We start from the raw sequence: 15773 nt of genomic DNA, 5'->3' as shown, positions 1-15773 counted from the left end.
AGGCTCTGGCCGTGGAGTCGTCAGAATCGCGGGGGAATTCTAGGCTAAGTCTTGGTGAAGCAGTTGGTGATGCCATGAAAATGCTTGGAGCGGGAGGAGCCCGATTTCTAGGCTGAGGAGGTTGTCGTTGAGGGGAAGCTTGTTTCTGTCATACCGGTGAAGCATTTTTCCTGCAAACTTAGATAACTTTTGGGAATTTGAAAACCCACAATGGGCGAAACTGGAAGCTGTAGCCTAGGAGGGCTCCATGAGGCTGGATACCGTTGATGAGCACTTCTATGGAACAGGATTTGCTGCTACGGAGTAGAACGTAGCAGAAGCTACCGCAAACTCAGACCAACCAGCAATACACCTTGAGGGCAGGTTGGCAGGTGAATAGGTCCCGGTTTTCTGTCAGTCCAAACATTTAGCGCTAAGTAGGAGTTGCCCCTCTAACACCACTTTAAAAAGTTTAGTACTGGAGGGGCACCACTTAGGGGGGTAGGACTCACTCCAGCAGAGACCAGATGCAGAGTTCAAGGTCTCTGGAGCTTGCTATGTCCCTGTAGCTCACACCGTAGCCCAGCCAACTAGCCTTTGAAGTCACTCTAGTAGTCCTGGGTTCAAGCTGCAAGGCAGGCCTCCAGTAGCAGGGCAGTTCTTTGAATAGCAAGGCAGGCCTCAACCAGCAGGGTAGACCTCTGGAGAACAAGGCAGCCCTCAAGCAGCAGGGCAGTCCCTCTGAAGTCTTCCACAGTTTCAGAAGTGTACTAAAGAGGTGTTCTGAGGGTCTAATTGTTATACCTGGTGCTAGCCTTTGAAGTGGGGGAATCTTCTACCCTACGCCTATATCTGGTTCAGGAAAAATCCTTCCCCTGCCAAGGCTCCATGTGCAGTGGGGGGATTGTGTGTGCGTACATGTGAGAGGTAGCCTTTTGAAGTGTAAGTGGGGCATGCAACACCTCTGCCTCCATTCATCTTGTCAGGGTGACCCATCCTTCCAAAGCCCTTCTGCCTCTCAGAATACACAAAGCCTAACTGCATGGACATGTGATCCAGGTCCCTGGTAACAGACACCAAATGGTTAGAACAAGAACATGCCCACTTTCTGGAAGTTGCATTTTCAGAATTGTGACATAAAATCTGACTTTACCATTAAAGAGGATTTTAAATTGCAATAAATGTCAGTCCAAACATGATATACCTGCTCCTAATAAAAAACAATAGCACTTATTAAATGTACTAGTGTAACCAAAAGTTATCCATTGGGAGAGATTGGCCTTACAGAATTGAGAAACAAATTTGAGTTTTTTGCTACCGGGACATGTAAAACCTATAAACTAATGTCCTACTTTTTTAATACGATGCACCTTGTCCTATTGGTTATTTAGGCCTATCTTAGGGGAGACCTCTATGTATGGAAAAGGAAGGTTTAGGTCTGGCAAAAGGTTTTGCAACGGTGAATTGGCAGTTTCAAAACAGCACTGCAGGCTGCAGTGGCAGACCTTAGACATGTTTTAGACTGCTACTTTAGTGGGTGGAACAATGAGTGCTACAGGCCCACTTGTGGCAATGAATTTACATGCACTGGGTACTTGTAATACCACATAAAAGGGACAATCGGATGTAGGCCAGTTTTACAATATTTTAGGAAGAGAGCACAGGCACCTTAGCACTGGTCAGCAGTGGTTAAGTGCACAGAGTCCCAATGCCAACAAAAACACATTTTAGAAAACAGGAGTGGTGAAGACGGAAAGTTTGGGGAAAGACAACACCAAGGTTGTCATGTCTAACAATTCCCTATAAGTGGGGCTATCCGTTCTGTCTGATCTTTTAATGGAATAGCCAACAATACCAAGTGAAGAAATTAATGGAAGCATACAAGATCTTGCAAAGTGAAGACAAACACCTGAGTATCTCAGCCTCAAGACGTTCTACATGATCAAATAAGTGGAAGGTGGAACAATATACTAGGAATGGAAAGCAGCCATCCAGCATGCAACCTGCACCAGCCATTCCCCAAAGAAAAAGACTGAAGTCGAGACGAGGCCGGCAAGTGATCCAAGCAACGGAATGGAGTAAAGTGTCTCTTGTTCAGCAGGTTCCCAATGACACCATGAGGGAGGGATCTTGAAGCGTGTGGGGTAGAGGGACTGTAGTTGGGTGGGATCTCAACTTGTGGATCAAAGTACTGTCTAAGAGGGGGTTAGTTATCTGGGGGCCAGTAGGATATTATGGGTAGTTCACTCATCACCACAAGGGGGGGGGTCAGGGGTTGCAACAAGTTATTAATTGGTTGGATTTGATTCACAATTTCTTTGGTGTTAAATGGAGAAGGGGAAGGGAGAAGTTTGATCATGACAGAGAAAATGAACTATAATTGTAGGTGTACAAAGATGGCCCGGGGAGTATACTCATTGTAACTGCTGCACAACTTCCCAGATTGAGTGTTGCAATAAACTGCTCACATGTGAGTAAGCTGGTTAGCGTTCATCAAACAAGGATTACTTTCCTCTATTAAGAGAAGTCAGAATCTTGAACATATTACATATCATTGAACTGGACATGTGTCTGTTGCAGGAAATCCACCTACTGCGAACTGACTGGTCTCAGACGCAGACCAGGATATCCCCTAAGCAGTATTTCTCCTCAGGTCCTTCCAAATAAGGAAATGTAGCAGTGCAACCTTGAAAAAAAATATCTAAGGTCTTGGAATGACGCTAAATGAAGTGTACTTGCTGTAGTAATAAAAATAGGTGCATACATTTTATCAGCTGCTTTACTGTTTGTCCCCAACTCAGGGCAGGAATAATCTTTGAGTGCCGTAGGTGACATAACTGAGGAGACACAGGGCAGGTCATTATTGGAGAGGATTTCAACATAGTTCTGAACATAGTTATGAATGGCATGCAGGTTCACTTGGCACAGAAATCAGGCCATGCATGGGCTTTACCAGCGGAGGAATTTGTATGATGTCAGAATGTAGGCCCACTAGACATCTGGTGTATGCAACACCCCGCAGCATTAGACTACACCTTCTTCTACGTGGTCATTGCACTTATGTGCGGCTTGATCACTTTCTTGTCTTGAGGGCAACGACGTTAGTGTTTTTTTTTTTTTTTTGTTTTTTTTTTTTTTTTTTTTTGTTACTGAGGTTGACCACTTATGTGAATCTGACAATGCCATGATCACAATGAACAAGCAGCCATGGATTACTTGGAAGGCCATGAATGGGGAGTAAGGTAACCTACTTCAAACAAAGAGCTAGTAGAAGGCAAATGTTAATTGCATGAAGTACCCCTGAGACAACAATGACGGAGCACGTAGGTGTCAGCACTCTGGAATGCATTTAAGGCAGTGACACAGGGGTGCTTCGGCTCACAATCGGTCAGACTGAGCAAACTTCTCAGGAACGAGAGAGGGCAATTAGAGTCCCATCTGAAAGAGAAGGAGATTATCAATAAATTAATGGGCTCTGCGTAAGGGTCCTGAACATTAGCTGCAGTTGGGGCCCAAGTCAGGGTATGACCCCTTCATTTTTGAGTGTAGCAGAAATACTATGACCGAGGAAACAAAGCAGGGAAATTTATTGACATGTAGGCTTTGAGGGATATTCAATATTTACTGGGTCTCTGCTGTAATAGACTTAACCGGACTGTTCCGAAACAAAGATGGCTACAATGCTGGCTGTTTTTGTGAATTCTTTGAGACATTATTCACCCGAGAGGCACATGAGATGGAGCTATATCTGAGGGAGATTCAGGTGCAGGCATTCCCAGATACACAAAGCCAAACACTGGAAAGGAACATACACATAGATGACATCATTACAGAAATCTCTATACTAAAGTCACACAGGCTGGGCAAATTTATGGCACTTATATATATATTTTTTTATTAACAGAACTTCCTTTAAGGAACCGACAAACATTTTTCATTCTTTCTCCAGGGTGGATGTGGGGGAGGGGCCAACATCACTGGTTCCGTGGTGCATGTAGGGCTCTAAGTCATCCCAAGGACAAGTTGCTTTGCAGCTCCTATAGATTGATTTCACTGCTGAATGTTGACGTGAAACTGTTTATGTATTATAGCAAGGAGACTTGGGGGTACACTAGTAAGGACGATTGGGCGGATTAATCCGCTTTAGCCTAGGCAAACACTGCATTGATAACATTTAGGGCCTGATTATGACCTTGGTGGAGGGGATTACTCCATCCCAAACGAAACAGCTATCCCGTCCGCTGCTTTACAAGTTCCATAGGCTATAATGGAACATGTAATACAGCGGGCGGGATATCCCTCACGTTTGGGACAGAGTAATTCCCTCCACCAAACTCCTAATGAGGTCCTAAATAGCTACTGCATTTGATTGACATGTACAGTGAATGCACAAAAATTGAACTTTTTTTTGGGACGCATGAAAGACACTCAGCCGCGACATCTTGCACTTCCTTTAATGCACATTGACAGCGTTTTGGATCGAACCCAGGTTCAGCACTTGGTTGCCTTACTGCTGTAAGAGCACCAGGAGATGGTAAGAGTGAATGGACACAAGGCAGTTCAGAGAAGGGAGGGGGAACCAGACAAGTTTGTCTGCTTTTACCAGTGCTGTTTGCCCTTACAGAGAAACCTTTAGCAGAGAATATACTTAGGGATGTAGATATAAAGTTCATTTAGGAGGGTAACAAAATGCATAAACTAATGCCATTTACAGCTGAAATACCATGCATGATCACTGATTTGGCTGTATTCACCCCTACTCTTATGGCTGAGTTGTCAAACTGTGGAAAGGTTTCAGGATTCCAACTTTACCTGACCAAATCGCAGACACTGAACCATTCACTGCCATACAAACAAATGGCATGACCTATGTAGGTGTCAACGGGCCCCTGCTCTTGGCACACTGGTTGGCTGTCTTGGTGTTGAATCCTGTTCCTCTTTAAATCCATCCTACTACCAGCACCCGCCTCATCGTTCTGCAGGCTGTAAGGATGGGTCATAATTTTGTTTGCATTGGGGAAAAACATGACTGGATAGCACCCTACTGCGAAAAACAGGAGGCCTGAGTGACCCGGTGTAGGAAGTTGGCTCTCTATGCACTATTTCAAAGTAAGGAATAGTATGCACAGAGTCCAAGGGTTCCCCTTAGAGGTAAGATAGTGGCAAAAAAAGATAATTCTAATGCTCTATTTTGTGGTAGTGTGGTCGAGCAGTAGGCTTATCAAAGGAGTAGTGTTAAGCATTTGTTGTACACACACACAGGCAATAAATGAGGAACACACACTCGGAGACAATTCCAGGCCAATAGGTTTTTGTATAGAAAAATATAATTTCTTAGTTTATTTTAAGAACCACAGGTTCAAGATTTACATGTAATACTTCAAATGAAAGGTATTGCAGGCAGGTACTTTAGGAACTTTGAATTAGCAAAATAGCATATGCACTTTTCACATAAATCACATATAGCTATTTTAAAACTAGACACAGTGCAATTTTCAACAGTTCCTGGGGGAAGTAAGAGTTTGTTAGTTTTTGCAGGTAAGTAAACCACCTACGGGGTTCAAGTTATGCATAGGCTTCAATGGAGAAGGGGGTGCCCCGGTTCCAGTCTGCCAGCAGGTAAGTACCCGCGTCTTCGGAGGGCAGACCAGGGGAGTTTTGTAGGGCACCGGTGGGGGGGGACACAAGTCAACACAGAAAGTACACCCTCAGCAGCACAGGGGCGGCCGGGTGCAGTGTGCAAACACGTGTCGGGTTTTCAATTGAAATCAATGGGAGACCAAGGGGTCTCTTCAGCGATGCAGGCAAGGGGGGGGGCTCCTCGGGGTAGCCACCACCTGGGCAAGGGAGAGGGCCTCCTGGGGGTCACTCCTGCACTGGAGTTCGGATCCTTCAGGTCCTGGGGGCTGCGGGTGCAGAGTCTTTACCAGGCGTCGGGATCTGAGGAGCAGGCAGTCGCGGTCAGGGGGAGCCTCGGGATTCCCTCTGCAGGCGTCGCTGTGGGGGCTCAGAGGGGGCAACTCTGGCTACTCACGGTCTCGCAGTCGCCGGGGAGTCCTCCCTGAAGTGATTGTTCTCCACAAGTCGAGCCGGGGGCGTCGGGTGCAGAGTGTCAAGTCTCACTCTTCCGGCGGGAAACGCAAGTTGTTTCAAAGTTGCTGCTTTGTTTCAAAGTTGCAGTCTTTGGTGAACAGGGCCGCTGTCCTCTGGAGTTCTTGGTCCTTCTAGATGCAGGGCAGTCCTCTGAGGATTCAGAGGTCGCTGGTCCCTGGGGAAAGCGTCGCTGGAGCAGTGTCTTTAGAAGTGGGGAGACAGGCCGGTAGAGCTGGGGCCAAAGCAGTTGGTGTCTCTGTCTTCTCTGCAGGGTTTTTCAGCTTAGCAGTCCTCTTCTTCTTAGGTTGCAGGAATCTATCTTGCTGTGTTCTGGGTGCCCCTAAATACTCGATTTAGGGGTGTGTTTAGGTCTGGGGGGTTAGTAGCCAATGGCTACTAGCCCCGAGGGTGGCTACACCCTCTTTGTGCCTCCTCCCTGAGGGGAGGGGGGGCACATCCCTAATCCTATTGGGGGAATCCTCCATCTGCAAGATGGAGGATTTCTAAAAGTCAGTCACCTCAGCTCAGGACACCTTAGGGGCTGTCCTGACTGGCCAGTGACTCCTCCTTGTTTTTCTCATTATCTCTCCTGGACTTGCCCCCAAAAGTGGGGGCTGTGTCCAGGGGGCGGGCATCTCCACTAGCTGGAGTGCCCTGGGGCATTGTAACACGAAACCTTAGCCTTTGAGGCTCAATGCTAGGTGTTACAGTTCCTGCAGGGGGGAGGTGTGAAGCACCTCCACCCAGAGCAGGCTTTTGTCTCTGTCCTCAGAGAGCACAAAGGCCCTCACCACATGGGGTCAGAAACTCGTCTCTCAGCAGCAGGCTGGCACAGACCAGTCAGTCCTGCACTGAACAATTGGGTAAAATACAGGGGGCATCTCTAAGATGCCCTCTGTGTGCATTTTTTAATAAATCCAACACTGGCATCAGTGTGGGTTTATTATTCTGAGAAGTTTGATACTAAACTTCCCAGTATTCAGTGTAGCCATTATGGAGCTGTGGAGTTCGTTTTTGACAGACTCCCAGACCATAAACTCTTATGTCTACCCTGCACTTACAATGTCTAAGGTTTTGTTTAGACACAGTAGGAGCATAGTGCTCATGCACCTAGGCCCTCACCTGTGGTATAGTGCACCCTGCCTTAGGGCTGTAAGGCCTATTAGAGGGGTGACTTACCTATGCCACAGGCAGTGGGAGGTTGGCATGGCACCCTGAGGGGAGTGCCATGTCGACTTAGTCATTTTTTCCCCCCCAGCACACACAAGCTGGCAAGCAGTGTGTCTGTGCTGAGTGAGGGGTCCCTAGGGTGGCATAAGACATGCTGCAGCCCTTAGAGACCTTCCCTGGCATCAGGGCCCTTGGTACCAGGGGTACCAGTTACAAGGGCCTTACCTGGGGGCCAGGGTTGTGCCAATTGTGGAGACAATGGTACATTTTAGGTGAAAGAACACTGGTGCTGGGGTCTGGTTAGCAGGGTCCCAGCACACTTCTCAGTCAAGTCAGCATCAGTGTCAGGCAAAAAGTGGGGGGGTAACTGCAACAGGGAGCCATTTCTTTACACCCGGATATTATGTAAAATTATCAAGCAGTACAATCCTATACCTGGTAGAATGGGGATGAGAAAAATTTTGAAAAATGTAATGGTGCTTTGTGGACCATTTAATAGCTGGTATGCACTAGGAACATTTCTTAGTTGCTGAAGAAACACAGAGCATAGGATTTATGTTCCTCACAAGTAACTCTGGCAATTTGGGAACAGCGTAACAGTAAAACAAGGTCTAACTATATTCCCCTAACTGCTGGCGCCCCTCCCTATATATATTTTGAAACCATGTGAATTGGAAATGTAAACTGTATTTGATACAGTGACTGTAGTAGGCCAAAGATACATCATACTAAAGATTATTAATGGAATTAAACAGCGGTTACCCTCCATAGATAGGAACACCATAAGCATGGTGGGAAATGGTGAATCCATATCAAAGAGATCAGCCTGGTTTGCATATGAAAAGAAGGGTTCGGTGGAGTCTGATGGGCCAGGTCTTCAATACTAGGTATGACATATGATTCCTGTAAGCTTGAAACTTGACTCACAAGTGTGCAATCTGTTTTGCTTTACTGCTGACTGAGTCAAAATACACACACTCTGAAAAGAGAGTCAAAAGAATCTCAGGAATGTGCCTCTTAATCTAAAGCAGACATTTATTTAATCACTCTGCAAGGCTCGTAAAGGAAGGTCAGTAGAACTGAAAGTGCACGTTTAAAATATGCTCAACAATAAAACAAAAACATGTAGAAAGAATCTTCAGTCTATAAACAGCAAATATATACATGCAAAGGTACAGATACCTTTTTATGTGTGTGTGTGTGTATATATGTGTGTGTGTATATATATATATATAATAATATTACCTTTTGTGTGTGTGTGTGTATATATATATATGTTTTTAATTATATATATATATATATATATATATATATATATATATATATATATATATGTTCGATGGCATGTGTAGCTGCAGATATACATATATATTCATACACAATGCAAAGCAAATAATTAGTAAAAATTAATCACCATGGGGTACAGCTGTTTCTTCATCTTTCTCTCATTAGCTTTGAGCCGTAGACTCCAAACCCCGCTCCCTCCTTGTTATTCAGAAATGCTGGCTACTTCAGGTTGCTTTTGAAAGGAACATGTCGGAATTGGCCAAGATCCCAAGGTGCCCTCTCTCAAAACAAAACCGTTCCCTTCCCTGCTGTACCATAAACATCATCCTAGTACATTCTTATCAGCCTAAGCCCTTGGTGAGAAAGAACACGCCTACACGCAAAATAAAAACATGAGCAAAAGGCACATTGTAGAACTTGGGCATGGAAAAATACATCCAGCTTTCAACGTGGTGGTGGCTAATGCTAAAATAAAGTCAATAAGCAAAATTAATCTGGTGGTCACTAATGTTACGGTGTGCTGCCAGGCTAAGTGCAACGTGGAGTCAGTGGTCAAAACACAAATATCATTACACTCCGCCCTTTTGACCAAGGACTCATATACCCTATATTCCTAAAATCAACTTATTTTTTTCTTTTAACTTTTAAAACATTACAAGCAAATTAGCTATCCTTTGTACACAGCAACATAATGAATTGATAAGAGCAATCACTGTAAAGCAATAGAAGTGTAAATGCTATTTTTTAACCATTAGAAGTGCTAACTTATTGATCATTCAGTTATTTTGAACAGCTAAACCAGACACACCTACAATAGAAAGACTTAAACTTATATATTCTGTTTTGGATAATAATTTAATGTCTGCATCAAAGTCTTCATTTAACTGAATAGTGTCTCTAAGATAACAAGTATGTATAGAGTTAGATGGAAACATCATGAGTCCTAATCATGTAAAGGTACATGGTCCACCTGTAATGTTTGCTGGAATGTAAGTAAATGTGAGGTTCCCATACAAGAATAGTCAGCCACCTGACAACTTAAAATGCTTAATGTGACTGGCAGCAGTCACCAGGTTATAACAAGCCATGTGGTTGGTTCCATTAGAATTGCAGTCAAACAGGTTGATAGGATACCCATGGTATTCCGCATTATTCCCCAGCAGGACTTTGATCTGTGAAGCACAGCATGCACCAAATGGATCCATAGGTATTGCCCTTCAAAAGAAGCAGGGATCGATCAATCAGGTTGAAGTTGGGGGTGTTGGGTCCCTCCCGACCCCACACGCACACACCCGAAGGGAGACCCAACAGCACCCTCGTGGTCCGAGGCAAGCTGTTGTATGATCTGTAAAAGAAACAAGTATGGTTTTTCTCGCAAATAACATTTGTCAGCTGGGATGTGCTCCCATTTTCTGTTTCCTAGTCTCATGATCAGCAGGACATTATTGGGGCCCTTGGCTATCATTTCTGCAGGTTCTGGAGGGCCATTTGGAGTTCCACCCACACTTTAGCACCAGGGTTTTTGTCAGTCGAACCAAAACCTCCCTCCCCACGTACAATAAGAAGGGCTGGGGCAGTCCCCTTCCTCACCAATCCTCCATACACTGGAATTATGACAAGTTGGGCAATTTTGTAAGCATGTACGTCAAGACCTGCAGATTCTGGTGTGGCTCTGTAAGGAGCAGTAACTCCAGGTTGTGTTTCCCAGTACATGATGGTTTTGGTGGCCACTTGTGGTTGTATCAGGGGTGTTTCAGCATTTTGTAATGGTCAGTTATTCAGAATCTGGAGAGCTTCTTTTAAATGCTCTTTCCAGTTTCTCAGAGTCCCATCAGTTAATTTTTTAGTCTAGAATTCCAGAGGCACCCTTGTTCTTCCGTGCTTTTGCCACCTGCTCCAATTTACATATTGCCCCTGGACAGTTACATGCAACTCAGTGTCTCCGTCCTGTACTGGACACAAGTCTAAAGCCTGTTGAATTGCTTCTTTTGCCAAATCACACTAACACTGCTGCTCTTCACCCCTTTCAAACTCATGTGTTTTCTTGTCCCTTTGTACTTAAGGGTTAAGATTTGACTCAAATGAGGGACATACTGGCTCCAAAATGCACACAATCCCATGAATTGCTGTGTCTCTTGCTTAGTGCTGGGAGTGGCAAACTGCAAAATATTTTGTTTTGCCTTTAGCTACACCTCTGTATTTCCTTGATTCCACTGAATCCCTAGAAACTTCAAATTTTTTGAGGGTCCCTGTGTCTTGTCTGAATTAATCATCCACATTTTACTCTGCAAAAGCTCTGTGACTATATCTTTAACATCCTTAACTTCTTGCTGGGTGTAATCTTTTAAAGAATGGATTTCAACTCCTGTCAAATTCTGTGGGTAACTGTTCTTTTATTTCTGTACATGCTGGCTGAGCACAAACTATGTTATGCTCCTCTGGCTCACCTTGGTCCCCCACTTTTTTTTTAAAGCTTTTCATCACTAGCGTTTGAAAAATCAGCTGTCCCTGCGACGGCTTGTAGATATCAGCCTGATCTTGTAATAACTTATTCTGACAAGACAGAATAGTTACAGTATTTTTTGTGTCAATACATTGTTTCTCTAATTCCTGATTTTCATATTCTAACTGCTTACAACTCCCATTAATTTTCCTGTAAGAAGAGAGGAGTATCCAACCCCTCCTGCAACATTCAGTTCAAAAAGCACCTTTTTTAAACATGTACGAACATTTTAAAATATTGTTTTATCCCAGCACCCGTCCCAAAATTAGGAAAGTCCTGATAAACAAGAAAACACATTTGCCAAGACATCATAAGAGATTTTAATTTCACATGTATTTTCAGCTGCCCTTGACTTCATGCCAAACATATTTTCACTTCTAAATCGTACATTTTCAACTTCCAGCCACCCTTTAGCCTGCCGACTACGCTAAAGTGTTTTGCTTTACTGCTGACCAAGCCAAAATACACACTCACTGAAAAGAGTCAAACAAATCTCTGGAATGTACCTCTTAATCTAAAGAAGACATATATTAAATCACTCTGCAAGGAAGGTCAGTAGAACTGAAAGTGCACATTTAAAATGGGCTCAACAATAAAATGAAAGCATGTAGAAAGCATCTTCAGTCTATAAACAGCAAATATATACATGCAAAGGTACAGATCCCTAATATTTATTTTTATATATATATATATATATATATATATATATATATATATATACACACAGTGCAAAGCAAATAATTAGTAAAAAATGTATCACCATGGGGCACAACTGCTTCTTCATCTTTCTCTCAGTAGCTTGAAGCCGTAGACTCCAAGATCGGCTGTGGAAGAGAAAGCGAGAGCTACCCTCATGGAATGTCAGGCATTTTGACGTCTCAATCCTGGCCAAAGTTTCTGAATCTCCCACTGTCAATCCTGGGTCTTTTATATACCTTAAACAAGCCAGAGGGGAAATTTCTCGAAACCACCCTCCCCCCACCCCCCAACTCCCTACTTGTTATTCAGAAATGCTGGCTACTTCAGGTTAGTTTTGAACGGAACATGTTGGAATTTGCCAAGATCCCAAGGTGCCTTCTCAAAACAAAACCGTTCCTTGCTGTACCATCAACATCATCCTAGTACATTCTTATCAGCCTAAGTCCTTGGTTAGAAAGAAGACGCAGACATGCAGAGTAAAAACATGAGCATAACGTGGGCATGGAAAAATACTTGCAGCTTTTAATGTGGCGGTGGCTAACGCTAAAATAAAGTGAATAGGCAAAATGAAGCTGATGGTCACTAATGTGATGGTGTGCTTTTAGGCTAAGTGCAACGTGGAGTCAGTGGTCAAAACACAAATATCATTACGCACGCCTGTCATTGTTACATAAAATCAAAATAAATTGTAAAGAAAATTAACGTTTGCAATGCTGTTCATTTTTCATATACAACCAAATTTTGAAGGCTTACATTCTATATTTCCACAGCTTTCTAGAACAATTATAATGTTTTGCACTACATACTCTCTATAGAATTAGACAAAAATGAGGGAAAGTGGTGCCCACCTTAGCACATAATGGCTTTTCCTGTGGGATGGAGTAGGTGAGGCAGAGTTTGTGGTAAAACATTTGTAAGATTAGCAAAGAAGTACAGAGAACAATATTGTTCAATGTAAATCTTAATGGAATCTGTGCAGGAAAGAAATATATAATTAAACATAAATGATAATACTCAAAATACTTGGTTGGAATGTTGATGGCCTTAAAACCCTTGGTAATCGTAGTGGAATTTGGCAAGAATTGTTGGAGTTTGACATATAGATAATTTGGTCTACACACACCACAAATTCTGTACTGAGATCATTAATGAAACAGCTGAGATAAGAGGTCCTCATTTGTATCTCAGACAACATCTGCCAAGGGGCTGTTGTAGTTGGTAGATCTTGGCAGTTTAGAGTGATTCAGTGAGTAGCCAATTCGTATGGGAGATGGGCAAATGGTGAAATAAATTATAGTGCAATTTGTTTTTATGTGGCCACAGTAATACAACCTTACTTCTATGATGCACTCACTCTAGAATTCAATGACAGGACTGGTACCTTCTTCATATATGGTGATTAAAACAATTCTGTCTGATTGATGCAAAGATAATGCTAACCCGCATTCCTTGGAGTGAATGAGAAAAGTTTGCTTACACATTCTAAAGATGATTCAACTTTTATGTTTGGTTGATTGCTGGAGAACGTGTAGTACTGGGGTGACTAGGTATACTTTTTCCTACCCTTATAAACCGTATTCCTGTATTGATTTATTTCTCATCTTACAAGTACAAAAATTGAAGTATATCATCCAATCATAACTTGATCTCTATAACAGTTTGGTATCAAACAGTGGCTTTGGGTAGAGTCTTTTCCCGAAGTCCCTGATTTTAGGCAGTATGTTAAGGAAATGTACTAAAGATTTACAAATTCTGCTCCAATAACAGTAGCATGGAATACTTGAATGATGGAAATATGTGGTGGCACTCTTATTAATGTTACTATGAGCAGTGTGATCAGTTTCTAAAAAGGAGGGAAAGGATTAAGGGCCGTATGTACTAAAGCATTTTCCCATAGACACAGAATAGGTAAAATCCTTTGGTACATCTGGCCCCTAGTTCTTGGAGGAAAAGGACTCTCTGCATGGAGGCCACTTGAAGGCTGGGATTGTCAAAAAATCTATGCTGAGGAATCTGAAAATGATGCAGAAGAATTTTTTTTTTTTATTTGTTCTGATTATCCTGCGCACCTCTTAAAATTCATTTAACAAAGACATCATACTCATTGTTGGGTTGGACCGAGATTTTTATGTTTCATTGCACTCCTAGGCAGGTACTCTCCTCCAAATCATAAATCTGTTGCCTGGATGTTGCATGCATTGTTCAGTTCAATTTGAGACTACCCCACATACTATGACACAATTGTCTGCCAGATTTTGCATGCTCATTTGATTAACAAAATCCCTTGAATTTTGTTTCTGAAAGTACCAAAGTACCAGTTGAGGACACTTGATTGAAATCCAGTTTTATTTATATTTCAACATTTTCCTTCAGCCTGAAAATTCAGATGAGTCAAATGCAGAAAGTGATGCAGACACTGAACAAGATCAGGTCTCTATGTATCATAAGCTGCTGTCAACGTTAAAAAGCTTATCTGATGATGATGAGGAGGAGGATGATGATGACAGTGATGAAGATGATGAAAATAATGAGGAGCAGAGTGACGATTCAGAAACAGGAAGCGAAGAAATTCAAGATGGGCAGGTTACAGATAGTGATGAAGAGAACACTGAAGGACATGACCAAGACAAAGGTAATTATTTTAAATGTGCTAATATTTTAACAGCAAGCTAGCAAATAACTTACTGCATGACAGTGATCGACCAATCTGTTTTCTATCTGTTTTCTATAATGCTGTTACCAACAGCAGTGTTACCTCACTTGCTCATGTGGTCTAAATTACACTCCTCTGATAAAGTAATCGTGCACAACTTTGTCTGTTTTGATGTAGCTTAATGTGGAGTAGGGTTTAAACATCCCAGTTTTAGCCATGTTTAGTTAAGCTTCGATTCACACTGTGGATACCAGTGACACTTAATTACATTTTAACTCTGTGACCTAGCATATGAACAAATGGCACTTTTTTCCCATTAGCAAACTACCCCATTTTTATTATACCTGGTAGAGGTGAGATAAGAAAAATCGGGGGGAAATGTAGTGGTGCTTTGCAAACTTTTATGTGACATTATCAAGCAGTACAGCTCGTATACTTAGTAGGAAGGAATACGTCCAATACATCTAATGCTCGACTGTTTCCTGTATCTCCAAATGCTACATTACCTAGAGACCTTACCTTTCACACTCTTTCTCTGCTAAAGCATCATCACTTTCTAAAGGCGTGCATCCATTTTTTGATATTTGTAGGGCAAACACTTTGTGTGAACATCACTTCCAGTGGCAGTTGTGAAGGCAATCCTCCAAACTTATTTTGCTATATTTGTTCTGGCAGTCTGCTACTCTTCTTTCAACAACACCGCCAACCATTAATGCCACATTCACCTGTTGGGTTATGCTGCTACCTTCCATCGCCAATATAACTTGAGCACAGTCCAGTAATTGTCCAAATATCCTGTCCGCTACATCTAGACCATAGCAAATAACATCCTTGGCACCTAAAAATCCATGTATTTACAGGCCTACAAAGACACGGAAGCATTCCTTTGGAGACACACTGTTAGCACTATGCTATAAAAAGGACAAACTATATTAAATGGAGAACCTGCTGTTCTCAGGGCTTCGCTTAAGAAGTCTGCTGAGGTTTAGCTCTTTTTTTAATTGCTGACTGGCAATTGTAATAATTAATTAATGGGACAAGTGTGATGTCCCTCTTTTTTTTAATATAATATGCCCTTTACATTTTACAGACTGTTTTCTACACACAACTCACAGTTTTTTAAAACACAGAAGCATCAGTATTGTGCACATTGTTCTTGGCAGTAACAGCAGAGGATATTTAGAGGAATAAATTATACCTTTCTGCATACTGCTGTCTGCCTTTTTAAAAAATTATTTTCATCTTATCCTTCTAGCCCATCTCTATATTTGGAATTATACAGGTAAAGTAATGAAATGACTCCTGTAACTCTCTCACAAGCTTTTTAGCAAATTATTAAGTTTTGAGCTACTTTAATTACACATCCAGATATTAGAGTACCCTAACATG

General features: G+C 42.4%; 1 protein-coding gene across 1 annotated transcript in view; it reads left to right on the top strand.

Annotated features, from left to right (window-relative positions):
- Positions 1-15773, top strand: part of UTP25 (UTP25 small subunit processome component) — a 180849-nt gene that overhangs the window by 31873 nt on the left and 133203 nt on the right. Inside the window, exon 3 of the mRNA XM_069233959.1 lies at positions 14105-14363. Within this exon, the coding sequence (XP_069090060.1) occupies positions 14105-14363 (259 nt within the window). The remainder of the gene's footprint in view (positions 1-14104; positions 14364-15773) is intronic.

Source organism: Pleurodeles waltl, chromosome 5 (genome assembly GCF_031143425.1).
Source record: "Pleurodeles waltl isolate 20211129_DDA chromosome 5, aPleWal1.hap1.20221129, whole genome shotgun sequence".
Classification (NCBI taxonomy): domain Eukaryota; kingdom Metazoa; phylum Chordata; class Amphibia; order Caudata; family Salamandridae; genus Pleurodeles; species Pleurodeles waltl.
This window is presented reverse-complemented; position numbering and strand designations above follow the sequence as displayed.